General features: G+C 49.1%; 9 protein-coding genes across 9 annotated transcripts; 3 read left to right on the top strand and 6 right to left on the bottom strand.

Annotated features, from left to right (window-relative positions):
• Positions 1-700: 700 nt before the first annotated feature.
• Positions 701-1,804, bottom strand: BDV37DRAFT_247616 (carbonic anhydrase). The gene is made up of 2 exons (XM_032081888.1): positions 1,581-1,804; positions 701-1,532 (listed from the first exon to the last, which is right to left on the bottom strand). The coding sequence occupies exons 1-2, from the start codon at positions 1,725-1,727 to the stop codon at positions 999-1,001; spliced, it is 681 nt and encodes a 226-aa protein (XP_031941865.1). The 5' UTR covers positions 1,728-1,804; the 3' UTR covers positions 701-998.
• A 1,676-nt stretch (positions 1,805-3,480) lies between these two features.
• On the bottom strand, positions 3,481-3,789 carry BDV37DRAFT_282834 (uncharacterized protein; the record flags this gene model as incomplete). Its single annotated transcript, XM_032087137.1, has 1 exon — positions 3,481-3,789. One exon carries the CDS (start codon positions 3,787-3,789, stop codon positions 3,481-3,483), a length of 309 nt encoding a protein of 102 aa, XP_031941864.1.
• A 1,314-nt stretch (positions 3,790-5,103) lies between these two features.
• On the top strand, positions 5,104-6,210 carry BDV37DRAFT_293966 (oxidoreductase, 2OG-Fe(II) oxygenase family; the record flags this gene model as incomplete). Its single annotated transcript, XM_032089541.1, has 2 exons — positions 5,104-5,411; positions 5,556-6,210. 2 exons carry the CDS (start codon positions 5,104-5,106, stop codon positions 6,100-6,102), a joined length of 855 nt encoding a protein of 284 aa, XP_031941863.1. The 3' UTR covers positions 6,103-6,210.
• Position 6,211: 1 nt separating this feature from the next.
• On the bottom strand, positions 6,212-9,836 carry BDV37DRAFT_114893 (putative C6 transcription factor (Mut3)). Its single transcript, XM_032078447.1, has 4 exons — positions 9,476-9,836; positions 8,574-9,357; positions 7,913-8,524; positions 6,212-7,860 (listed from the first exon to the last, which is right to left on the bottom strand). Exons 1-4 carry the CDS (start codon positions 9,744-9,746, stop codon positions 6,390-6,392), a joined length of 3,138 nt encoding a protein of 1,045 aa, XP_031941862.1. The 5' UTR covers positions 9,747-9,836; the 3' UTR covers positions 6,212-6,389.
• Positions 9,837-10,960: 1,124 nt separating this feature from the next.
• Positions 10,961-13,194, top strand: BDV37DRAFT_247607 (sugar porter family MFS transporter). Its single transcript, XM_032081887.1, has 4 exons — positions 10,961-11,560; positions 11,619-11,821; positions 11,880-11,960; positions 12,024-13,194. The coding sequence occupies exons 1-4, from the start codon at positions 11,392-11,394 to the stop codon at positions 13,083-13,085; spliced, it is 1,515 nt and encodes a 504-aa protein (XP_031941861.1). The 5' UTR covers positions 10,961-11,391; the 3' UTR covers positions 13,086-13,194.
• A 492-nt stretch (positions 13,195-13,686) lies between these two features.
• BDV37DRAFT_271396 (sigma-70 region 2 family protein) lies at positions 13,687-15,313 on the bottom strand (the record flags this gene model as incomplete). Its single annotated transcript, XM_032084712.1, has 2 exons — positions 13,687-13,743; positions 13,880-15,313. 2 exons carry the CDS (start codon positions 15,311-15,313, stop codon positions 13,687-13,689), a joined length of 1,491 nt encoding a protein of 496 aa, XP_031941860.1.
• A 1,877-nt stretch (positions 15,314-17,190) lies between these two features.
• BDV37DRAFT_114712 (putative PHD transcription factor) lies at positions 17,191-20,498 on the top strand. Its single transcript, XM_032078444.1, has 2 exons — positions 17,191-19,318; positions 19,413-20,498. The coding sequence occupies exons 1-2, from the start codon at positions 17,662-17,664 to the stop codon at positions 20,363-20,365; spliced, it is 2,610 nt and encodes an 869-aa protein (XP_031941859.1). The 5' UTR covers positions 17,191-17,661; the 3' UTR covers positions 20,366-20,498.
• Positions 20,499-20,534: 36 nt separating this feature from the next.
• Positions 20,535-21,906, bottom strand: BDV37DRAFT_114804 (uncharacterized protein). The gene is made up of 2 exons (XM_032078446.1): positions 21,508-21,906; positions 20,535-21,407 (listed from the first exon to the last, which is right to left on the bottom strand). Exons 1-2 carry the CDS (start codon positions 21,790-21,792, stop codon positions 20,631-20,633), a joined length of 1,062 nt encoding a protein of 353 aa, XP_031941858.1. The 5' UTR covers positions 21,793-21,906; the 3' UTR covers positions 20,535-20,630.
• A 1-nt stretch (position 21,907) lies between these two features.
• Positions 21,908-23,876, bottom strand: BDV37DRAFT_114803 (F-box domain protein). The gene is made up of 2 exons (XM_032078445.1): positions 23,639-23,876; positions 21,908-23,372 (listed from the first exon to the last, which is right to left on the bottom strand). Exon 2 carries the CDS (start codon positions 23,367-23,369, stop codon positions 22,203-22,205), a length of 1,167 nt encoding a protein of 388 aa, XP_031941857.1. The 5' UTR covers positions 23,370-23,372; positions 23,639-23,876; the 3' UTR covers positions 21,908-22,202.
• Positions 23,877-23,902: the final 26 nt, after the last annotated feature.

Below are 23,902 nucleotides of genomic sequence, written 5' to 3'. Positions count from 1 at the left end.
TAATGAAGGGAATGTGTTGTTGCTATTGGGTTAATGAATAAATCTTCTGGATCTTGGGCTTTTGTTATCAGCCCTCTATATGGACCTTTCCTTTAAGAATAATCTATGGTGGAAGTACTCATCCAGTAGAGCTAAAATATTCGATAAGCACCCTATTCGCAATCACTTGGCTGTATAAGCAAGGGCTTTCTATGCTACTCAGCTCTATTAGAAAAGTTGAGCAGTAGCTACCAAGCCCATAGCAACACCAGTTTTGTCAAAATTGTAGGTATTCCTTCGATGGATACCGTATTTCATTATAGTAATTTGCACACGATCAAGCCACTCCCGAATAACTCTAGGGTCTTCGCATTCAGCCCACTGATAATGGAATCGTCAAAAATACACTTATTCTAAAAAGCAGTTCCACTACCTCTGTACTACTCTCCAATTGTCCTTGCAACACTAGACAGACAATTCTAGTATATAATAGAATTAGCCAAAGGGGAAAATTTGATGGTGGACCAATCCATCATCCGCAGAACACAAAGTAGACCCCAGAGGTGGTGAATACTCCTATGACATGCTAACTAAACGTCGCCAGTAAGCGGCTGGGGTATTCCATATAATGTGGCCTTGTTTTAATCACCAATATCTCAACTATTTTTATAGTAACAGACAGAAGTACGGCAGTAATACGTCATTGTATAAGATGTGGCTGGCTGATTCTTATCCCTCAGAGGGGTTCCTATCTGCTAACACCTAATTTACAGGCTTCTAGATCATCAGATCCTCAGCCACAGAGGTGATCTTGAAGCTGACGGCCTGACAGAAGCGTGGAACATCACGATTTGTTGTTTGACGGAGATATAGTGTCAACTAATAGATTTTCCAGCCTGTGATCCCATCTGATAGAGAGAGAGAAGGGATCTGCGAACAGGTCAGTTGAGCGATGATATCAACACCGAGGGACCAGGGATCTCAACATCCAGCGTCATGTAATGGGATAATGCCCTGATTTATTCAGACGATCCTCCAAGACTATATATCTTCTTAATGCCCTGTAGCATGCTCTTGAAGTCAACATCAAGATCTCGAAGTAGCCCATCACGTATGTCAAACACCCATCCATGAACCACAGGATACCCGTGTTCTTGGTAGCTCTGTTGAACCGCAGCGGTTTTAACAATATTTCTGCACGACTCTATCACGTTGAGCTCAACGAGGCGATTGTATCTTGCATGCTCATCCTGGATGCCGTCAAGTTCAGCTTCGTGTAGGCGGTAGACGTCGCGAATATTTCGCAGCCACGGATTAAGTAACCCCAAGTCAGATGGGGTCAATGCCGCCTTAACCCCTCCACAGTTGTAGTGGCCACACACCACGATGTGCTTGACGCCGAGGTGTCGCACCGCGTAATTGATCACCGACATCACGTTGAGGTCAGTGTTGGGGACCAAGTTCGCGATGTTCCGGTGGACAAAGACCTCGCCTGCTTCGAGACCCATGATCTCGTTGGCGGGAACTCGACTGTCGCTGCATCCTACGTATCTGTTTTTGTTAATCTGCTCAATGCTACTCTAATCAGGACGTGCTTACAGATATTCGGGGGTTTGACCGGCTGCGAGCTTCTCGAAGAACGCGGGATCTTCCTTTTTCTTGGAAGAGACCCAGCTCCGGTTGTTCTGGAAGATGCGCTCGTGCGACTGGTGAAGGTACTGACTGATATCATCTTTAGGTGATGCCATGGCTCCAATATTCTGTGGATGTCGGAATATTGGCAGTCGCTAACTCTTATCTTTTTGTAGCGGTCGTTGCCTCAGGCACCTATTTCATCTTTAGGTGATGCCATGGCTCCAATATTCTGTGGATGTCGGAATATTGGCAGTCGCTAACTCTTATCTTTTTGTAGCGGTCGTTGCCTCAGGCACCTATTACCCCGCTGCAAGTCGAGTTGTTTTCGGGTCGAGACCCGACCCGACCCAAAAAAAAAACCGAAAACTCCCGTTATTATACTTGAAGTATTGGAAGTATACAAGAATACAGAAAATAGAAGAATCAAGATGCCGGGATGCGAGACGTATCTACGTATTCCATGTACTAGGATGGCAGCTGCAGCAACGCATAAGGGAATGAAGGTTAGAGGGCAACATGGAACATGTCAAACGGAGGGTGTAGACAGAAGACCATGCTAGACCAAAACTACCAATTGATTCTATGTGATCCCATAAAGCATTGCAGTACTTATACAGAGGTGGCCCATGCGTGACCTAGCTGTCTTGCCGGTTACCAAGTGGAACTACAGGCTGAGCCTTGTTGGGGTGTGTAGGCTCCACTACAAGTTCCTCATAGTACATACATCAAGCGCGACTCGCGGCAACACATTCTACTCCTCTACAAAAAGCCATGGCGATATCAACAGAGATTCAGTTGCATTCTCCAGCGAAAGCATGCAAACAACAAGTTCATCTGGGACAGACTTTATGCCTCCTTTGTAGGCAAGGTCCCACCGTGGGAGTATATATCTTTGGTGTGCTCTCCCTTCCACTGGTTTATGTAATATATAAGAGATATTATCCAAAACAGTTTTAGACAAGACTTACTTTACCGATGACCGATTGAACTTAGAATGGAGGTCGTATTGAGTTTTGAAGAAGTGGTAAGTATTAAGAACGGTCGAATGACTACAAGTATGTATCGGAATCTTTCACTGTGGGCAATCTTCAGACTGTCTCGAGTTCTACATTCAACGTCACCAATATGGGGAGTTTGAGGCATTCCGAGAATCGGCCCATCGGTAAGTCCGCAGAGATGCATGATATAACCAAATCTAGAGTAACTACAAGTAACCATAAAATACACAGTATGCACGGATGGCTATATTCCCGCCTTAGGCATGCGAGAGGCAAACTCATTACATCATACTGGGAACATATTAGGGCTTCGAAACCAGGTCAGTGTAAACAAAACCCGAGATATCGGGGTGCTTCATGAAGTCGAACCGCAGTGCCACTTGCTATTCCACGTGATGATGAACTTCGCTTGTGGCGTGCGGAAGGCGCGTTTATATCATCGGTACGCAAAGCTGACATGGGGTCGATCCACTCAACCCCAAAGTCTTATCCACAACTCCCCACATGTGTGACAATCGAGCCGTGGGGTGATCTCGCGTGTATGTGCTGCTATTCCCAAGGACAATGTCTTGACCCTGAAGGCCCCTCGTTTTTGCACCCGTTAGACTACCTATTCCGGTGACCTGTAGGGGATTTCCTGGATAAGGTGAAGAGTATGTGCAAACTTGAGTTATGGCTAGGGCATCTTGATCTACATTCTTTTGAACATTAACTCACAATAGATTGCCAGACACAAGACCAGAATGAAGGAAGTAGCATTGAAACCTCCCGTGTTGAATGAGTGTAACAAATCAGAACAATAAATATACAACTAATTGAATGCTTCACGCTCTCAAACCGGCACGGCGACACGTCCACAAATTTCGTCTTAATCAAAATCATCATAATAAGCGGCATCGACTAGATCCGCCTCATCCAGGGCATCACGGCTGCTCTGCATCTTGGCGCTATCCGTGAACGCAACAGGGTTCGACACGGGGTTGCCATCTTTGTCCATTCGCGTCTGAAGGAACTCCTGTAGCGTCACTCGCGAAGTCAGGTCTGCTCCTTGGGCTTCACCGGCCGAGCGAGAGGCATCCTGTAGTCTCGAGGTCGCAGCCTGGTTCTGCGTTGCATTTTGCGGTTGGACGGCAGGGTTGGAGAGGTGGAATTCTGCATCGGTCTTCGAGGTCGGCATTATGGCTTGATATGTGATTTGGGCTCTGTGGTAGTTAGTGTTCAGTTCTTTGGCCGGTGGTGAGCTTGTCGTGAAGGGGGAGGCGCTGCCTCGAGATGAAAGGAACGAAAACAAACCACGTAGAAGATGACTGCGGCTGGTTAGATATGAGAGGGGGTACAGTTAAGATAAGTTTCGCTTTAATACCCCAGGAATCAGGTGGGGAAACATGCAACGAAGGTACAGTTCGTACTTGTGGACAATAGGGTTCAGTGGCGCGCATTTTTGATACTGCTATGACGCTCACGATGTAAACGAAATCCCAATCACATTCAGAGCATGGCACGATATACTTCGATGATGATATCAGGGGACTTGCTTTGTTGTTGCTTTTACGTGATTTCCTAGGGTCTTGTTTCGACTGATCGTGTGCATCTTGACCCAGTTAGTGCCTGGGATTATGATAAGTGTCTATCCTTGTGGGGAGCATTCAAGGCGCCGAAGGGTGGCGATGAGTGTCTCAGGTACCTCTCTCTTTCTATAGAACGATGTTGGGTCATCAAATCTTTCTGTTCAATAGACAATACTACCAGGTTCTCAAATCAACTATGGTGCAAAAGCAATGGATTGCTGATATATCTATATCGATTGATCCGCTCTTTCATGTGCAGAGAGATTTCAACAAACAGACTTGTGAGAAAATCTGTGCACTATCGGGCTAAATCCAGACAGCAGATACGAGCACACTTGTGGCCAACACTATGTGGATCCTCGAATTGCAGGAAATATAACCCTATACATGTCCTATGGCCCCCAGCCTAGCAATGCAACTGGTCCTTTAGGCTTGACAGAAATTTTCTCCGTGAGACATTTCAGTGGAGTCAATATCAATGATGGAGGACATCGTCTTGTGTCCTATGACCGTTGCCAACAGCGTATAAAGACTGAGACTCGCTGGGGTATGACCCTTCCCAGCTACAACAACATTGCAGATGGAGCTCAGGTGGTTGAGAACAACTGCTGGCGAGGAGGCAACTTTCTCTCCGAAAAGTGGGGTCACGCCGATCACTAGAGTGTGATTGTCAAGGGCGAGAGATGCTAGTTGGAATGAAGCATGTATCACCATAGGTGTAGTCATACATAGAGACACTCATAGTTGATCAGCGATAGAAGATACCTTCCTCATCCAGTCTAGTCTAACGTCCCACTCTGGCGCCCTAAACCCGAATCAGCCGGGCTCACATGTTCTGGACCGCCGAGTATATCGATTAAACCCTTCCAAGACACATCCTTCCCTCTTCAAGTATATATATATATCCCTCGGCCTAGAAAAGAATGCTAAAACTCTCAACAATCCTCGGCTCCCTCTTCTACCTCCTCCCAATTTACATCTTCCTCGTCGCCCCCGCCCTCCGCCAATTCTTCCCCCCTTCCGAAGAAGACCTCACCTTCGACCTAGACGATGATGCCGCCGACCTCGAAGGCCCAATCCTGAACGGCACCATCCTCAGTCTGGACGATGGCATTGAAGCCACCTGTCCCCCGGACAATTACCGGGTGCATCTCCTCCGTCGCGACCCATTGGTAATCTACATCGAAGATTTCCTCAGTTCCGAGGAAGCCGACCATCTCGTCGAGCTCGGGTGAGTTGCTTCCGTTCAATCAATTGCGCAGCGCAATTGAACATACATACATACATACATACATAGCCCACGGCCACACCAAACCCACCCCCACAAAGCAAGAAAAACAAACAAGGTACTAATATACCCTAAAAAAAAAAAAAGTCAAGAAACGTACAGCCCCTCCATAATCTACGACGGCACAACGGAAAGAGTCGACCCCAACACCCGGCTCTCCGACCGCGCCCTCCTCCCCCGCACCAACACCGTGCGCTGTCTCGAGAACCGCGCAAAGGCCTTCCAAGGCTGGCAACCGCACATGTACATTGAGCGCATGTGGGCCCAGCGATACAACGCCTCCGGCCACTACCGACACCACTATGACTGGGCGGGGTCGAGCGCGCGTGGCGGCGACCGCGCCAGTACGTTCATGGTGTATCTCGGGGACGAGTGTACGGGCGGTGGGACAAATTTCCCGCGGTTCAAGAGGCCGAGGGATGAGAAGTGGTGTCGGTTTGTGGAGTGTGAGAGTGAGGCGGAGGGGGTGACATTTCGGCCGATGAAGGGGAATGCGATCTTTTGGGAGAATTTGAGGCCGGATGGGAGTGGGTATTTGGAGACGTGGCATGCGGCGTTTCCGGTGACAGAGGGGACAAAGATTGGGCTGAATATTTGGAGTTGGTATCAGCCGCCGAAAAGGAGGAGAGTGTGATTTTTTTCTTCTTTTCGTGTATTTTATGGGTTTTGTTGGGTAGAGGTGGTGGAGTTATTGTCCTATAGGTGTACCATATTATACACATAAAACATACATAGATCTTATGCTAAATAGACACATCTATACCGTGAGAGCCTTTTATGTACAAATCAACATGACATTTCATCTATATACGGATGATACTCATAACTATACGAAACCCACAAACGCCGCATCAATACCCGTACTCCGTTGGTCGTTACATTATCTTCGTGGAATGGCAAAAAGAAAGGTATCATACCAAGTCAGTTTCCGACATTCATCCATTGGATCCAATCGTCACTGGGAAGTCCATTGCCAGCTCGGCACGCATCGGGGTTCCCAAATATATCGTCCAGCGAGATCCCTAAATCAATGCCCATCCCCATGGAGTTGTCCTCAACGCCCATGCCGAAGTTCTGCACATTCCCGGATGGCATCGGCGGCTGCGTTGACTGCTCTGTGGTGAGGTTTGGCGGCTGGAAGTTGTACCCTTGCCACATAAAATTGTTGTTCGGAAGAGAAACCAGATCGGGACTGTTGACTGCCTCCCCACTCGCCGGGGTCGACGCGTGTGAAACAGGCGACTGTAACCGCGACTGGCTCACAGAAGGGGGATTTGCGAGGCGCATAGGGAGAACCGCATTCATGAGGGTTGGGGTGTTGTTGTTGGAGAACAAGGGAAAATTACCCAGGCCCTCTAGAGTCGGTGTTGATACCCCGATGGCGTTGGTGGGATCAGTAGCAGGCGGCATCGATCGCTGTGTCGCGAGATCCCGCCCGAATTGCATGGCCCCGCCGTCCTGCCGGAAATGGTCATTCTCCAAAGTGGACATCGGCTGGGTAGGGTAGGCAAAAGGATCATCAGAGGGAAACATGATGGGCATAAGGTCAGGAAGGTTGGTTGGGTTTGTGAACTGCTGGGCGACGAATGGACTCGAGGGCATATCTTGCGTCGACATGGACACAGGAAGGGGAGATGTGTTGGATGAGGCAGCAATGGACTCGGTGGCCTGTGTCTCTGACGGGGTCGATATGGCCTCCATGGACGGTTCGGGCGTGGAGGAAAACCAGGGGGGCGGTGTATTCGCTGGACGGGAATTCGATCGGCTATGACGGGGATGGTTGTCATCTAGGCTCTTGGGCATGTTACTGGCCTCTTTGGTCGACCTGTTCAGTAATTGAATAGGGAATGTGCTCGCTCTCTGCGGCGGAGGCATCGCAGGCGGGGCCGTAGGGCTTTTAGCACTGCCCAGTTTGTTGCTACTGGACGGGGCAGGGCGCTTTAGATTCACCGGGTTCGCTTTGCTTTGGCGGTTCTTTAATAATTCGGGAAGATTCTTGAAAAGGCAGATGAGGCTTTGGGAGCACCGATCCGCCGCCAAGCTCTTCCTTGCCAGTCCTGTCAAAGTGTTCTTGCCTTCCATAGCATCCTTCAACACACCATCTTTAGCCGTGGGAGAGTCGGGATTCTCGAGCACGAAGAATAGCAAAGAGAGGATAGCAAAGTAGGTGGTGTACATGGTAAACCAATAGGACCCGTTAAGCAGACCTCTCTTATGCATACCAGTAGTGATATGGACGATGTTTCGGGAGACGCTAACGCATGCAGCAGCACAGGCGTAGGACCGCCGATCGACGCCCCGGGCCTGAGAGCCACTCGAGACATAGTGTAAGAAAGGGCGGTACATGACTACTTGTACATGGGCATAACTAATGCGCAGCAATTGCCGTACCCTACAGAAAGTTAGTCTTGGTCACACAAAGGAGTGTAGAAGGTCAAATATACCTCTCGAGTTGAGGGGACACCTCGGTCCCAGGTCGCAAAGCCGCCGGTAGCTCCTCCATCCAAGCCTGGAGATCCCGCTCAATCTCCCGGATCTTGGAGTGACTTACAACATAACGTTGGTCTGACTTGGACCGGTGCTGAGCGTTTTTAACCGGATAGATATATTTCACCACTTTGAGCATAATGCTTGAAAGTCGTGTGTGCGCATTGGCACCTGCCATGAGAGGCGTATAATCTGACGGCGTGGGCAAGATGCCATCCGAGGTGATGAACTCCCCGTCGATAGACATTGGGTATTCCTGGTCGATATCGTCATCGCTTAGCATCTGGGGTAGTCCCAGGAGCGTGCTGACATAGACATCCATCTTCCGAATAACCCAAAAGATGCGTTTCCGCAGCTCTTGTTCGAGAGGGTTGAAGTTGGCTGATACCGAGCGGTGCAGGCCCAGGCGTAGGGCAGAGCGAAGGGCAATGCCGACAAAAGAATAACAAGTGCTCAGCTTGGCAGACGATTGCAAGAACAATACCATGAAACAGATAGCCTGGAGAGAGGTCAAGTCGCGGCAGTCGGTGATCTCTAAGAGCTGCCGGCCAGCCTTAAAGTATTGAAACCTGGCCAGAGTTAGCTAATATAACACCTTAGTATCAAGGACAGACATACCCTTGGCCGATGGCGCTTTCATAACCGGAGAGATCCAGGGTGCCAGTCCCGTCATCTGAGAACAAACAACCGACAGCCATCACAATGTAGAGGAGTGGCAGAAACGCATGCTCCTCGTTGGTATACTGCTCCGGCAGGGTATCGTAGATCCGATCTAACATGGCGTAGAACGAGGGTTCGTGAACGAATCGCATTAGAGAACAACCATCTTCCAAGGCATTGTGACACAGACGTCGTGCCACATCGCGTGATGGCAGGTCATGGGTGGGTGGTAGTGATGCATCCTGCGGAGATTCTGATGCCGACTTGGGACTGTCCAACATCTGTGATATAGGTCGCGATCGCATCGCCGGCGCCGAGATATCAACGGTGCCCAATTGCTTTCGAAGTCGTCGGAGGAATGTGATGCCGGAGGTGTGCCCATGATAATCCCAGTGACCCTGATCGTCCAAGTCCAGATAGCCTGAATTTTCCACCATTGATTCGAGTAGAGATTCTTCGCCGCAACAGTTATCTGATGGAGCGTCCGCAGGGCCCGCAGCAACGGCCGGGGGATTCGAGCCGTTGGTGGTTACGGGCGGTTGCTGTGGCTGGTGTTTTTCGCGCTTGACGGCGGCTAGCATTTGTTCAGTAGCATGCTCATCAAACCGGGGATCGTCGAGATTGATGTCGGGTAGAACGACTCGAAGGAGCGCCTCGGCCTTGTGTAGACGGGCCTCAAGGGCTTCCACATACTGAGGGGCCGGATTACGGCGACGGTTCGATGGCTGGTCATAGGTACATTCTATCGATGGGGAGAGGAGTGAGTAACATGCAGAGTAGACAGGTATGATGTGCGGTAGCACATGGTGAATGGCCGCAAAGGCACAACAAAGAGAACATGAGGGGTAGTTACTACTGACCATAGCTGTATACGGTACAATGGGTACATGGTTGTTTCCCATCACATTTGATCTTTTTTCGTCGACATTCGTCGCAAGCGCGGGTTACACGGCGCCTCTTCTGCATGGGGAGGGACTCCTTGGCGGGTTTTGAGCCATCTTGGTCGGGCGACTGAAGAGAAGAGGGGTCTGCATCATCATGGTAGAAAACTGAATCAGAGGGGCCCGATGGATCATCGTCCGTCGCATTATCCGCCGACGCGGTATGGAAAGCGCTGGACGGAGTACCCATGGTGCGCGCGGTTGTTCAGCCCAGGGGGTCGGGGATCGATTAAGGCGGTCGGCGCAGAAGCATGCAAGGGAGCGAGCTCCGACTGAATTGCGTTTGTGGAATCAGGAAAGTGTTCTGGGCGTCCCAAAAGAACGAAAGAAGCGCGAGACTAATTTGATCAGCAAGGAGCAATGCCCGCGTGGCGATCCGACCGTTATCGTCCACGAGGGTGGAATTGACGTTTCTCACAGGTTCATCGAGCAGTAGGAGAAAATGACGACGGTGCGATTCGTTTTTCCGACGGATTGCAAGTGGGATCCAATCACTGGGCTAGAAAAAAAACGCCGCTTTTGCTGCTGTGGTTGTGTTTTCCTCGAAAGTAATTATCCGACAGCGGATGGGCTGAAGCTGGAGGAGGAGAGAGGTTCTGTTAAATTAGTAATTGCGTTCTTGGATGAGTCAAGCAAGGTCCGCGGAGTTTCAGTGATGACCATATACGAGACTCCAACAGATCAAGGGAGCGGCGGGGTCGTCACGATCAAATTGATAATAGCTATGGCTTGGAATACGGAATAATTCTGGAAGGGTTCTCTTTCTCTTTTTCTTTCTTTCTTGCTTTTTTTTTGCGTTTTTTTTTAGCAGCCCTGTTTTAGCCAAACAGCGGTCCGATTTAATTGGGGACGTCTTGGTACTTGAAAGTGGAAAAAGTTAGGCTGGAAAATGTGGAGAAAATGAGCTCAGAGAGGGCAAAGCGAATGCGACCTGAATACGTCGTGGTTGACAAACTTAGCGACGAGAGAAGTCAAAATCAATTTCCAAGACCAGGAGATCCACTGCGGAAGCGACCAGAACGTGTCTAGAAGACAGAGAAGAAGAAAGAATATGCAAAAAGCACCACTGTCAGGGAGGGATGAAATAATCCCTCATTAGCGGGATTGAGGTAATTGTCGGGGTCTGACCATCGACTAGTGGGACAGAAAGAAAAAACTTGGCCTCGGCGATCTGATAGTGGCTGACGGCGATTTGATCCCTTGATTCCTGGGCCCTGCCAGCGCCCGCCCTTTCGGGTCTAGCGCCGGACCCGGTCTTGGAGGTCTCGGAAAGCCTTTCTATACGTCAGTGGGCAAACTGTTCCAATTTTTAGGTAAGGCTGAAGAAATGCTAGGGTAATGAATGCCGGGCGCAGCCTCAGGCAGGGATTTCCACCTCTGTCAAGGCGAGCACTGCCTCAGGAAGCTAACCTTAATTTCCCTGGTCAATGGCGGATTTCAAATCCTCAGGATGTTTGTGACATGTACATACATACATACCTTGAAAGTATAGAACACCAGCAACCCCCATTTCATTTCCTCTTCCACCACGTCCTTCGTATTCATCATTGCGAATGAAGGTCTTGTTCAGCTCTCGGTCAACCCGATTGCTCCCATTTTAACTCGCAGTGGTCTTGACTGATGCAGTGCCTTGGCATTCTTCCTCTTTTCTGACATCGCCACCAGACGGAACGTCAGAAAAAAGTACATTCCCCCATTCACAAGAATCTCATCAGCCGTTAGCAATCACCTATGGAAATATACAAGAAGGCGGTGGAATACACGAATGGGGTCTTTATAGATACCACACCACCTTCAGTCTAACGCCGAGCACATCACTCACCAGCCTTTGTCCCATGGCTTACTATCTTGTTACCCTGTGCTGCGTCTTCGCAACTCTGGGTTCTTTTCTCTTTGGTTATGATGCCGGTGTAATTTCGTCCACCCTTGATCAAGAGGATTTTCAGAATCGCTTTAATCATCCCTCTGACGCCGCCACGGGTGGTATAGTCGCTTCTTACAATGGTATCGGCCCACCTATAGACGACTTTAGCACGCCAAACATTTTCTAATTGGAATTTAGGGGGCGCAATTATAGGTTCTGTTCTGGTCTCATACATCTCTGATCCATATGGACGGCGTCCCGTCATCTTCATTGGAGGCCTTCTGGGAAGCTTGGGTGCAGCATTGCAAGCTGGTGCCGTAACTGTCGCCATGCTCATTGCAGGCCGATTGATTGCCGGTATGGCTGTAGGCTTGATGTCATCTGCTATTCCAGTATACTGTGTACGTCTTTCCCATTTTGGTACGACATTGCTCTTGGACCAGGCTGACCCCTTCTTAGAGTGAGGTTTCTCCTCCCCATATACGCGGCTTTCTGGGCTCTATGCAACAATGGATGATCGGGTTGGGGTTTGTTGTCGCTGTATGTCATACCACTCTCATTCATCTGTATGGCTTTCGAATTTATCTGACTAACCCCGGTCAGCAATGGACTGGATATGGCTGCTCCCTTCACACCGGTGCTATTACCTGGAGACTCCCACTGGCCATCCAAGCTGTTCCCGCCGTGATCCTCTGTTGTGGTGTATGGTGTCTTCCTGAGTCTCCGCGCTGGCTGATCGAGAAAGGCCGCGCTGAAGCGGGTCGAGAGGTCCTTGCTCGCTTACATCTAAACCGGGACAGGTCAAATACTCACATGGTTGACACCGAGATCGCCCAGATCAACGACAGCATTGCCGAGGAACGACATTCTGCCGTACACTCCTGGCGTGAGCTTCTATTCCAGGCTCGCTGGCGCCATCGCCTGTTACTTGGATGCGGCATCCAAGCGTTCACCCAATGCTCAGGTACCAACATCATCTCGAACTACAATCCAGGCCTGTACAGGACGCTAGGACTGGAGGGCACAACCCCGCTCATGCTACAGGGGATATGGGGTGCCCTGGCTCAGTTCTGGAATACCGTGTTCATGCTTTTCATTGACCGTGTGGGTCGTCGTAAGCTGCTCATCCCTTCCCTACTCGGCATGGGTGCCACCATGTGCATAGAAGCGGCCTTAGCCCAGGCCAACGGCGGGTTTCGCGACCCATCTGCCAACCCGGATGCTGTCCGTGCCGCGATTGCTATGTTCTTTGTCTTCTCAATCTTCTTTACCAGCCTTGGCCTTATCTCCTGGATCTATCCGTCTGAGATCTTCCCGACAGCAATCCGCGCCCGCGGCTCATCGCTGGCAACCGCTACTAACTGGAGTCTGAACCTTGTCTTCGCGCAATGCACGCCAATTGCGAGGTCGAGCATGGGCTTCAATTACTTCTATTGCTTCTTTGCTTTTAATTGGGTGGCCGCTGCCATCACTTGGGCCTTTTACCCTGAAACTGCTGGCAAGTCGCTTGAGGAGGTAGAGCATATCTTCTCATCCGGCTCTCAGGATGATATTCGACGTCCTGAGCCGGACCCAAAGAACAATGTTGTCGCTGTCTCGAACCCTGCAGACAGCGACTGGTCTAGGGAGAACCTGGGGCTTAGCTGCCATGCAAAAATGTCATAGTAGATATAGACCAAAATATGTACTAGTATATGTAGATCATGATAGTTTCTGTTCAAAACCAAGAAAGAAAGAGAGAACAAAGAAGTACGGATGTTGTAACCGCTCGCTATATAAGAGTTGGGTATCAAGTACATTCATGGGCAAGAAAACAGACAAGGGTATCTATCCCAAAACTAGATAAATATAGTTATGCGCCAAACCACATAGGGATAAAAGGAGCGATCCGGTCACTCTGCTAGAGCAGGCATGATATAGCTCGTTAGAGGCGCACTGAGGATCTCCTGCCGTAGTTCACGTTCCCACAGAGACACAGGTGTCTCAAGACATAACGTCAAACATGAAAAGAGAAAGTCGTGGACAATCATCCAGGAATTCAGGCTAAGTCGCTTTGCAACCTTGAGCATCCGGCCAGCAAACCAAGGTCGCCCGTATTGTGTTTTGGCAGCAGGAGAATACTGCGTGAAATCGGGCACGCCTTGGTCCCCTAATGACGTAGAAGACATGTCTGGTGTCGTTATACCATCGTTGCATTCAAGCATGATCTGAAGTAGTGCTTCGACGGATCCACTCGTGTCAACCTCACTCGCTAGTACTGCATGCTCTAATGTCCAGAGGAAGGTTTCGCTATGCTGCACGGAGTTTCGGTAATCCCAAAGAGCTGCATTAAGCATGATCAGTGCAACCAGCCGCGCGACAAATTGTTTACGGTTGCCTGAAGCGGTAAAGCGTAGGCCGGGTGGTGCGGCAAGGATGCTATACAGAAGTGATGTCTCCTGAAACGCAGTGTAACGCACTGAAGCTGGCGTATTGGCGCGGTTAGATCGATGAGATATCGATAGCTCCTCACAACGTTTCAAAAAGTCGATGAACTCGTCGCACTGATGCCGGATCTCATCCTCTGGTGACAGAAATGTTAACGAATTACTTGGATTGATTAATGCAGAGTGTGATAAAGCATCCCCAGGCGATAACAAAGGCATTGATGGAAGGGGGGAAGGCGTCAGATTGGACGTTTGCGTTATCGAGTCTTGCCATTGACTTGGCTCCTTAAAAGACTGTTTGACTGAAGGGTTATACTCGAAGAAGAAGCTTAGCCCATTTGTTTCATATCCAGATAGAATATAATCTTGCCAGTTGATTAACATGCCCAGCCGTGTATTCTCGAAGGCCGCTGGTCCTCCTCGGGCCCGTATCATTTCCCTCGCAGCCCGCATGTGTACCCAGCTAATTTCCTTGTGCCCTGGACGAGGGTCAAAGTCCTCGAGACCTGCAGCGCTGAGACATGCAATAATTGCAACATCGGAGATATCACCTGGATTTCGTGTCATATGATCTCGGAGCATGGAGATTGCGCGGTTGCGGTGAACAAGTGTATAGTCAGTCTCCTCCTCGTTCCGCACCCAAGCCCAAGTATTCGCTGCATGTACGAGAATAGTGTTCTGGAATGTGACGGCGCCTTTCATTCCTTCTGGAACAAAGACTGCCGTATACCAATTATGGGCCTTGGCAGAGCGGAAATGACTACCATAGGAACAGGCAGGCATCTCATTGACATAGAAGTCAAATAGTCGCTGGCCCTCCGCATCAAGATCCATCGGCAGGGTATTGAAAGGGTCGGTTCGTGCTGCACTGAGGATAGTTTTTGGAGAAAGCGTGACATCAGTTGGGGATGTTGGTGTGGATGACCATGGGGATAAATTGCTTGACTCTGAGCCACTACTCTGACTTCCAGATACATATTTCTCTAAAAGATAGGGCGACAGCGGATAGCCTTGAAGCTGAAAGAAAGAATTGGCTGGTAGGGATGCACTTTCAGCACTTGTGATGACACCAGGACCAAAATCTCGCTCAATTTCTTCCACCAAATCGTCCATCGAATCTTTGTTCGGGACCACTTTGACTTTGGACCTTTGTGCTGATGAAGACTGCACATTTTTCTGCCTCTGACTATTGACGCCTTCTTCCTTTCCTTTCTGGGCAGTGTCCCCAGTAGACGTCCTGCCCTTCCTGGGGCGTCGGGTAGACTTTCGTGGCGCGCTATGGCTTTCTACCACCGTCTGCTCGGCATCATCACTAGGCTGACCCGATGCACGTTTTTGGCGCATGTATTGTTGCATCACATGGCGCTTGACCTGCGTCAAATTGCTCCGACTGTTGTTCGAAGCGTCGATGAATTGCCATTCTATCGCAGGCTTAGCTGAATCCGTGTGGTCAGGCTCACTTGACATGGTTTTGCGTTCTGTCAACCCTCTGTGTGGTCAACACTTCTAACGATTGCGTGTTTACTTTAGTTGCAACTCGGGGGTCAGAGCTGCGGAATTCTTCGATGGTACTTCATGCGCTGTTGTGAGAGTTGGGCTTTATATGATCAGTGGCAGCAACCCCAGCGCATTGTGAAACATGCAAAGCCTCGATGCTATTTTGGGCCCCGCAAAGTGCGAGTCCGAACGTGGACTAGTCGGTAGCCAGAAGGCACAGCAGCAGAAAGCAAGTCAGAACAAGACGATCAATGTCAACAATCTAGATGTCGCGACGGCGTCAATCGACTTGGCGTATTAGAAAGAAACCTTGTAGATCCTCTTCATTGATGGTTCTGTCAGTCACCTTATATAGAGGGCTGTGTCCATGAGTGTTCACGGGAAGATGTGGAGCTACGGGCAACCGTTGGAGGGAAACGTCAGAGACTCCAAACAGATGGGATCTGCGGCTTAAGGTAGGTGAATAGGAATTGATCTGCGATTGCCTCAGCCTGGAAGCGACCGTCTCACTTGCAGAGAAGAACGATGCGGCTGAGACTATACGAGGTCGAATGATGACATGAGGCGACGCTCTCGAGGAACCAGGATGTGGAGGTGGCGGGGGTGGTAAGAAGAATCGAATAGAAGAGTAATAATAGTGGAAATAAGCTGAATCCAGGGATATCAGTAACCAGTAATCAGATGGTTTTTGGTGACGGGATTTGAAGCGTTGAAGCCGAAGGATGGAGAGTTCGAGATTAGATGGGAAGGCGGACGACTAAACCCAAAGGCGTAGGCCCATCGTCTTTTCCGATTCGGTTGTGCATCCGTCCAGCGTCTAGAACCCGTCGTGATTCAGCCTGTTCCTAGGGCCAATCACCATTCCGCCCGGTTCGAATGCTACTAGTTGATCATCCACGCCCATAAATAACAGCGCAGGGTGGCATTGGTCCAGTGAGGGTTGGAATTGGTACCTGATTTTTGGGTGACATTCACACCCCCCCCACATACTTGTACCATTCATCCCATTCACATGGGAACTACTAGTACTAGTAACTAGTAACTACCTCCTTTCGGTATCATGCACGATCGCTGGTCCAATACTGGACTTTTTGGCCCCCTTTGGGAGTAGCACTTTCTAATCGAGTAATTGTCTACGGAGTAACCCTTTCTGTCATTGTTCGACTCCATAAACTGTCGCTTCTTTTAACTTTGGCCTTATGCATTAGCTCCTCTAGTAATCTTCAGTACTACCTGACCTGCAATGGCCGCGCGCAGCTTCTTTGAACCGCGAAGTGAGACTCACAATGGCTCTCCTGGACACCTCTGAGTTTATCTGTCTAAGCTGAACCAGGCTACGAAGTAAAGAAGGTAAGTATGGTTAGGACCAATGGGGTCTTAGTTACAGAGTACACTGGCTCTCGATCCCTATTCCCTTGGCGGTAGAGCAGATAAACAAACGTTCTTGCGCAGTCAGTTATGCTCAACGGCGTGATCCCTTCGCTACTCAACCCCTGCCTACATATTTGGCACCAGAGTGAATTTGCGAAATGGTACAACGTCCCTGCTCGAGCCGACCCCCTCTATGGGATCAATTACATCCATATGTAATGTACTTCACCGAAAGGCAATCGCAGTTTCATGAACAGTAGACTGTAAGTCATATAAACCCTGCGATGTTAGGAACCGTTAAATTTTCACAGCCTGTGGCAAGCTATAAACTAAAAGAGCTGGAATTCTGTTAGATAAAACTGCTTGACCACGTCGGAGATAACATACACCGCCTTCATGTAAAGTCCGCGGCAGAATTGCAAATCTGAAAGTATTCTGAGCTCCCCGAAAGGTCCAACCTGGGGGTTGACCACGCGCGTCTATTCTCACAGCCGTCCAGTTCCTGGTGTCGAGCCTGTAGGATAATATTATTCGATTATCCTTAGGTCGTGTCGCCCATCTGTTGATCTCCTCTTACATCCTCATCGCGCAGTCGCGCGTTCAGCAACTCCGCATCGACCTCCGAAACTCCGTTGCTGTCACTACCACTGTCGCTTTTACCAGAACAGTTCGTTGAGGGTACAATACATATGAGCGCTTGGATAGATTTCTCTGCCTACTCGGGATCAGCGTAACTCTTGACACTACCGACTTTGTGCCAGCTTCCATGATGCCTTTTCTGGACGTCACGAGACCGACATATACCACATAGTCGACACAACATAATCTAGCTCCTTCGCCTTAACGCTAAATTTGACTATAAAGGTCTGGATATTACTTGGATTGAGTTGATTAACATTGTTGTAATCGCTTGCCTGGGCAACTACCGCATTGTTTGAAGTTGCGCGATGGCTGGCAGGGCGCCCACACCTACTGGCGTCAGTCAGGCCCATGGTCCCAATGGTGATAATACGACGGCTATAAGTCCCTATGAAACAAATCCGGATAATATACCGCAGGATGACCCTTTCCTTAAGCAAAGCCCTCATTACGGTCGTTACGCTCCGCGAGACGATGATTTCAAACCCCGCTACGATCACTGGTGGCAATCCGATCCCGATGCGGTTTCGCATTGGGAGGGCATAGTGAAAGAGAACTTGAGCTCAGAGAATTCCATGAACTTGCAAGAGGACCGCCAGGCTTATTCTGTTGGCAGTGTAACAATCCGAGTTGACAAGGACGATGTGGTCGACACAACAGCTGAAAGGTACTCTTGCGCTAACGCGAATGAATTGAGCGCAGCAAGGAAAGCAGAGGATGCGCTTAGAGCACTTGACGTCGCCGTTCCGGTAATACACTTCTGTGGGACAGTTGATGGGAAGAATGTCACTGTGGAGTCCAGAATTCCGGGTGTTTCTCTAGAAGTCGCCTGGAGGTATCTCAGCACCGAAAAAATCAACAAGTTCAAGCAAGAATGCCGTCAGATCCTCGAGCACATGGCAAGCATCGATCCTGCCCCCGACAGCCCGTCGTACGTTTGCAGTGGACTCAACTCTCAGCTACCGCCCGAAATACAGGAGATGGAGAAAGATGTATTGTTCCAAGAGAATAAGGAAGATGAAATCCTGTGCCTAGTACACAACAATATGACTCCTTCCAATATAATCGTTAACGATGACCGAGTCGTGGGCATTATGGGTTGGCGACACAGCGGATATTTTGGGTTCGGAAGGGCAAACACGATACACCGACGGTTCAGAATGCCCGCATGGTCTTCATTAGCGGCGGCTGGTGGCAATGTTGAAGCATGGGCTGATCTTTATGAGAACCTCCTGAACGCAAAAGTAGGCTCCAAGCTCGAAGCGACTCAAGATACGCCAGGGCCACAAGTTAAATCCGAACCATCAAACGTGACTTTGGACAAGGTTCCTGAAAACGATGAAATCGACAACAAGTCTATATTGTCTCAGGTTGATGGCGTAAATACGCCCATGGAACACCCGACACCGAAGAAAATTGCCGATCTGAAACATGGACGAGGCTCGCGAGCCTCGTCGTCTGATCGGTCATCGCCTGCCAATTCTGTGAAACCCACCTCAGGTAGGAAATCAACACCTGGTAGTGGAAAAAAGGGTACGGCAAGGAAGTCAACTGCCAAAAAGCGCAAGATTACCGAAGAAGACACTGAAAGTGTTGATGGCCATCAATCCAACACCCCTTCCTCTCGCACCAGTAAAACCCCTGGCACCAAGAAGCAGGGCTCTGCATCAGTAGCGAGCTCTCCAGCACCCGAAAGCAGGACGAAAAAGAAGAAGAAAGGTGCTAAGAAGAGAAAGGCCCCGAAGAAAGCTGCAGTGAAAGAAGAGGAGAACGATGAAGAACAAGAAGGAGAAGGAGAAGAGGAGGAAGAAGCTTCAACAGATGAGAACGAGTTGTTCTGTATCTGCCGTAAGCCTGATAATCATACATGGATGATTGCCTGTGATGGCGAATGCGACGACTGGTTTCATGGAAAGTGTGTTAACATTGATCCAAAAGATGCTGACTTGATTGACAAGTATATATGTGAGTCTCTCTCCTTTGGCATTTTCTTTTGCTGCTATTATGCTGGCTGGTGTTTTCCTCTTGCGATAACAGTTCTTCGCTAATATCAAACTAGGCCCCAACTGCAAAGAGCAGGGCAAGGGATGTACTACATGGAAACCAATGTGTCGCGTGCCCTCTTGTCGGAAGCCTGCTCGTTTTAACAATAATACTCTTAGCAAATACTGTTCGGACGAGCATGGTCGGGAATTCATGCGCCTGAAGGCCCAGTACCTCAATATGAGTCCGGCCCCCGAGAACAAGATGGAAGACCTTGGGAGCAGAGGCGGAATCCTCACGGCCGGTGATCTCAAGGCCGTGATAATGGATGTATCTTCAGCGGCCGAATTTCGCAAGCTTGGCGAACAGATTGTCTCACTACCACCCGATGAACCCGAGACAGACATAAAAGAGAAGGGCAAGAAAAAGCTGGGATTGGATGTCGCTCCTGAGGATCTTACATACTCACCCGATGAGGCTTTGAAAATCGAAGAATTACGCAAACGACGTGATGAGCTGCTTCATCGCAAGGATATGCTCAATGCGCGTAACACATTCGTGAATCTTGTCCGTCAACGGTCCAAGAGTGTACTAGAACGATTGAAGCACGCCGAACCTAAAGGCGGATGGAAAGATATCTGCGGTTTTGACTCACGGTTAGCCTGGTCTGATGAAGAGTTCGACGAATGGAGGCTATCGGAAGTTGGGGCGAAAACACTTGAGGATGGCACTCCTGAGGCGCTGGCGTCTAGCTATCCTGATACCACCGATGCAGATGGTGACACCGTCATGAATGGCGCCAAAACCGAAGAGGATGACATCAACAGCTTGTCTCGAGGGATTTGTACCAAGAAGCGCTGTGAGAGACATAAACAATGGGTCAAGGTTCAACAACAAGAGATCTTATTCGAGGAGGATACAGTTGATCAGGATCTCGCAAAGTGTGAAAAGGAAGCTCAAAACGTCGTGGAGAGAGCTGTTCTCAGGATGTGGGCTGAAAAAGAAAATGCCCAAAACGGATGTCAGTGAAGCCGATGTTAGGCTGATCCAAGAGATTATAGTGCTATTTTGCAGTGCTGTTATAGGTCATTTGCATAAATGATACCCTTGTTCGCGGAAGGAAGCAAAACGCAGGGATTTCGATATGGAGTTGGTGTGCACATTTGGGTAGTTTGGGCCACGGTTGCTATTTTCGACGAGGCTGGCGTAAGATTTGATAATATATACAAATAAATGGGCTGCTTGATATATAATAGTGCAGCTCCAAACAAAAGTAACTTTTCGGGACCAGTGCTCAATTTATTCGTTTGTCCCAGATGCACCATCGTCCAACGCCGTTGCCTACCCTGTCTTTAATAACTTCAACCACGTGTGCGGGTTTGACAGTCGATAACAGAAGATGAGCATCGATTCCCTGCTCCAATGTTCGCATAAGAAGACTAGGAAACAACTTCTCACTTGCGTGAAATATGGAGTGAATCCCGTTCTCGCGAGAAGTCTGCGGGTTGTTCCCCGGATTTCTCCCTTGCTGCAATTGACCTGGGGCAGCGTGCGTGTCGGACGTCAACGTTCCAAGCCCGCTAGTATTGACAAGCATCACGGAAAGATAAGAGCTGTACATTCGTGACAATTGTGTTAAAGTCCGCAGTAAATTTGACAGAATGGCTGTTCCTCTGACTGTGGAGGAAGCGCGGACGACTCCTTCGGTAAGAGTGTCAAGTCCGGCAATGACGAGGAAAACGCGGCAGTCATTATCACCTGTGGATTCTACCTGACGAGTCTGCTGTGATTTCCATTCCTTTTTATACCTACACAGAGCATCGGAGACTTCACTTATCGCTTGTACAGCGGCAGCCATATCGAAGACAGGGAATAATTGGACAGAGTCCAGATGTGAGATTGCTTCATCGCGCGTCAAGGGTGACTGTTGAGATGCAGATAACAAAGACTCAAGGAGCCTTTGTGGAGAGAATATATCGAGATTTGCAGGGTGGATTATATATGTTTTAGCACAAGAACTTGACGGCGATGATGTTTCACACAGCTGTGCTGCAAGTATTGATCGTGAAACCTAGCAAGCGATCATCATCAGTTGAGTTGATGTTTGTGGTGACAAGGAAGAGAGCAGCGGTTGGAAGAGAGCAGAACGAAATAAATAGGAAGCTCAATACTTGGCCTAAAAATTCCATATCATCGTTTCCCTTGGCTTGGTTTCTGAGTTTCGAGAACCCAATTACGGTTCCTTTTCGGAAGACACTATGTGCAGGGCTTTTGAATGCTTTACGAATGTCATCCCTGAGATCCCAGGTTCCTGGCGTAGAAATCTGACCGTGATGTGGTTGTGACAAAAGAATATGGGCAAGAGTTGGGGATGCAGGCGCAGAACTGTATGGAGTAGAAGCAGAGGCCATATTAGAAATTAGAACTGATGAGTATGACGTGCTCGTACAGGTCATTCCTGACAGAGAAACTATTTTGGCGACAGTTATGTTGAATTATTATGGCAGAACTATGGATTTCGCTAAGAATCCACTGAGCAGACCTGGTGCACACTGGAGGTTGAGGTGTGGTATACTGGCACTAGTATCTTAGATGTCAAGAGGTAAAGAAAAGACTGCATCCGAAAATTAACTCCATTCCACGTGCTCAGGCCTTAGCTTTAAGGCACCAATATCATATACATCGATAGGGAATAAGGGAGCAGGACCATTTCGGACCTGTATATGTGTAATGCTCCCTAGCCCTGTATATATTTTCTTTGTACAACACATTTTTCTATACAAAAGCCTCACAGTAGCGGTTCTTGAGAATCCCGGTCACACAAACCCAGCGCGTTTTGAAAGGCGGCATCGTCTTTGACCATATGTTAAGCAATGACTGTTTGTACAATGGTTTCCGCTGTTGCTGGCGCACAAGCGGCAGAACATATGGTCTTCTTAGTCCAAGTCCCTTGGCCGTTGTGGGCCCATCCACTTTCGTCTAGGAGTTCGTCCAGTATGGGGGATAACTCGGCCCGTAGAGGGTCGAATGCATAGTCGCAGGCACAAAACTCAGAAAGGCCGCCCCTGCTACCCAAGTTACTTACAGAATGCCCGATAAGCGAATAGCCTGTAGCGATTTCCATCCAAGGGTCACTAGGGTCCATAGACCCCCTCTGTTCTAGCTCGGTAGCCTTGTCGCCCTCACACGGTGCTAACTGGACACTCAATGACCGTAAATTCTCCATCAGCTCCACTGCATTTAAGACTAATTTGACATGATTATAGAACGGGAATACGGCAGTGTACCGAAAGGACGTCAAATTGCTCAGTGCGGGGGGTGAGGTTAACTTTTGCGGACGAGGTTTAACGTGCGCTAATGAGCCCCATGTGTTGAACAGTGAAGGAACCTGAAACAGGAAGTATTCATAGTGGTTATAAGCCTTGAGAGAAGAAGACTCGTTGAATAGTAGCGAGGACCACGATCGAGCTTCAAGTAGCGTGGAGCACTTTCCAAGATGAGATAGTGGTGGAGGGTCAGAGCTTCGAGTGTCCTGCTCTAACTGCAAGATCTGAAGTGAGGTTTGGAAAGCCCAGCTATGCCCCTCGAATATCTGCGCGCCTGCCATTTTGCCAATAAACGAAGGCGATGCAATGACTGTAATGCGCTGTGGATCAAGATAGGACAATGCCCGGCGCCACCAGAATGGATCCTCTCGATTATCCGAGAAGTCTTGCCCTTTGACCACGGCTGAACTTACATGTCGAGCTAGACTTGAATCGGATATAAAGGAGAGAAACTCATCTACATCCTGGAGATCAAAGCAAACGTGAGAGAATAATCGGGGTCGTGTGACCTCGAGCAAACGCGAAGAGGTGCATGAGAGGTTCTTCAGATCCCGGGTACCCGACTTGACGATATTACTGCTTGGCGGTTGGTGTAGCCTGGCTAATGAAGGGGGCGGATATGACAGATTGGAGATAATCTCGTCCAGAAGCTCATTCGGTAGAGCTTCCAACGATGATCCTCGAGAAACCATTATCGCATGCGGCATATCCTGCAAGAGGAAATTAGTGTCCCATGACTATCACATTTCGACCGCAGCTGCTAGAATTTTCATCGACTGAGCAGGGCGATTGATCTGTACTGCTTCAATGTCCGTGCCGTACTAAAAGATGTGACGGAGGTGGTCATATACTGTGTATGATGGTCGGGAAAGGAGGCCGACATCAACTGCCGTGGCGACCCCACATACGTCACACGAGCTCCGCCAACTCTTCCGGAGGTTTAAGGGAAACAGTTTCAAGACAGCAATAGACTCACCGATAACACGCTTTTAAGCTCTTTAAAAGGGTTTTCTAAGGACGATTCGTATTAGGAGCAAGGCTGAGTTCTATCCAAGGGACATGGAAGGTATGAATGTCATTGAGGAAGTTATGCAAGGGAGCTCTGGAGAATTGCGGTAAAACCCCTTCTGGATTGGGACGAATGCCCCACATGTCCAATGTTGGTCTTTTTTAGCGTCCGCGCCAAGCATTCCACTCCAAGAGGACTCTCGATAGTAGAATCTACCGGGATGGCTGTATA

This window comes from Aspergillus pseudonomiae (genome assembly GCF_009193645.1).
Source record: "Aspergillus pseudonomiae strain CBS 119388 unplaced genomic scaffold BDV37scaffold_30, whole genome shotgun sequence".
Classification (NCBI taxonomy): Eukaryota; Fungi; Ascomycota; class Eurotiomycetes; order Eurotiales; family Aspergillaceae; genus Aspergillus; species Aspergillus pseudonomiae.
This window is presented reverse-complemented; position numbering and strand designations above follow the sequence as displayed.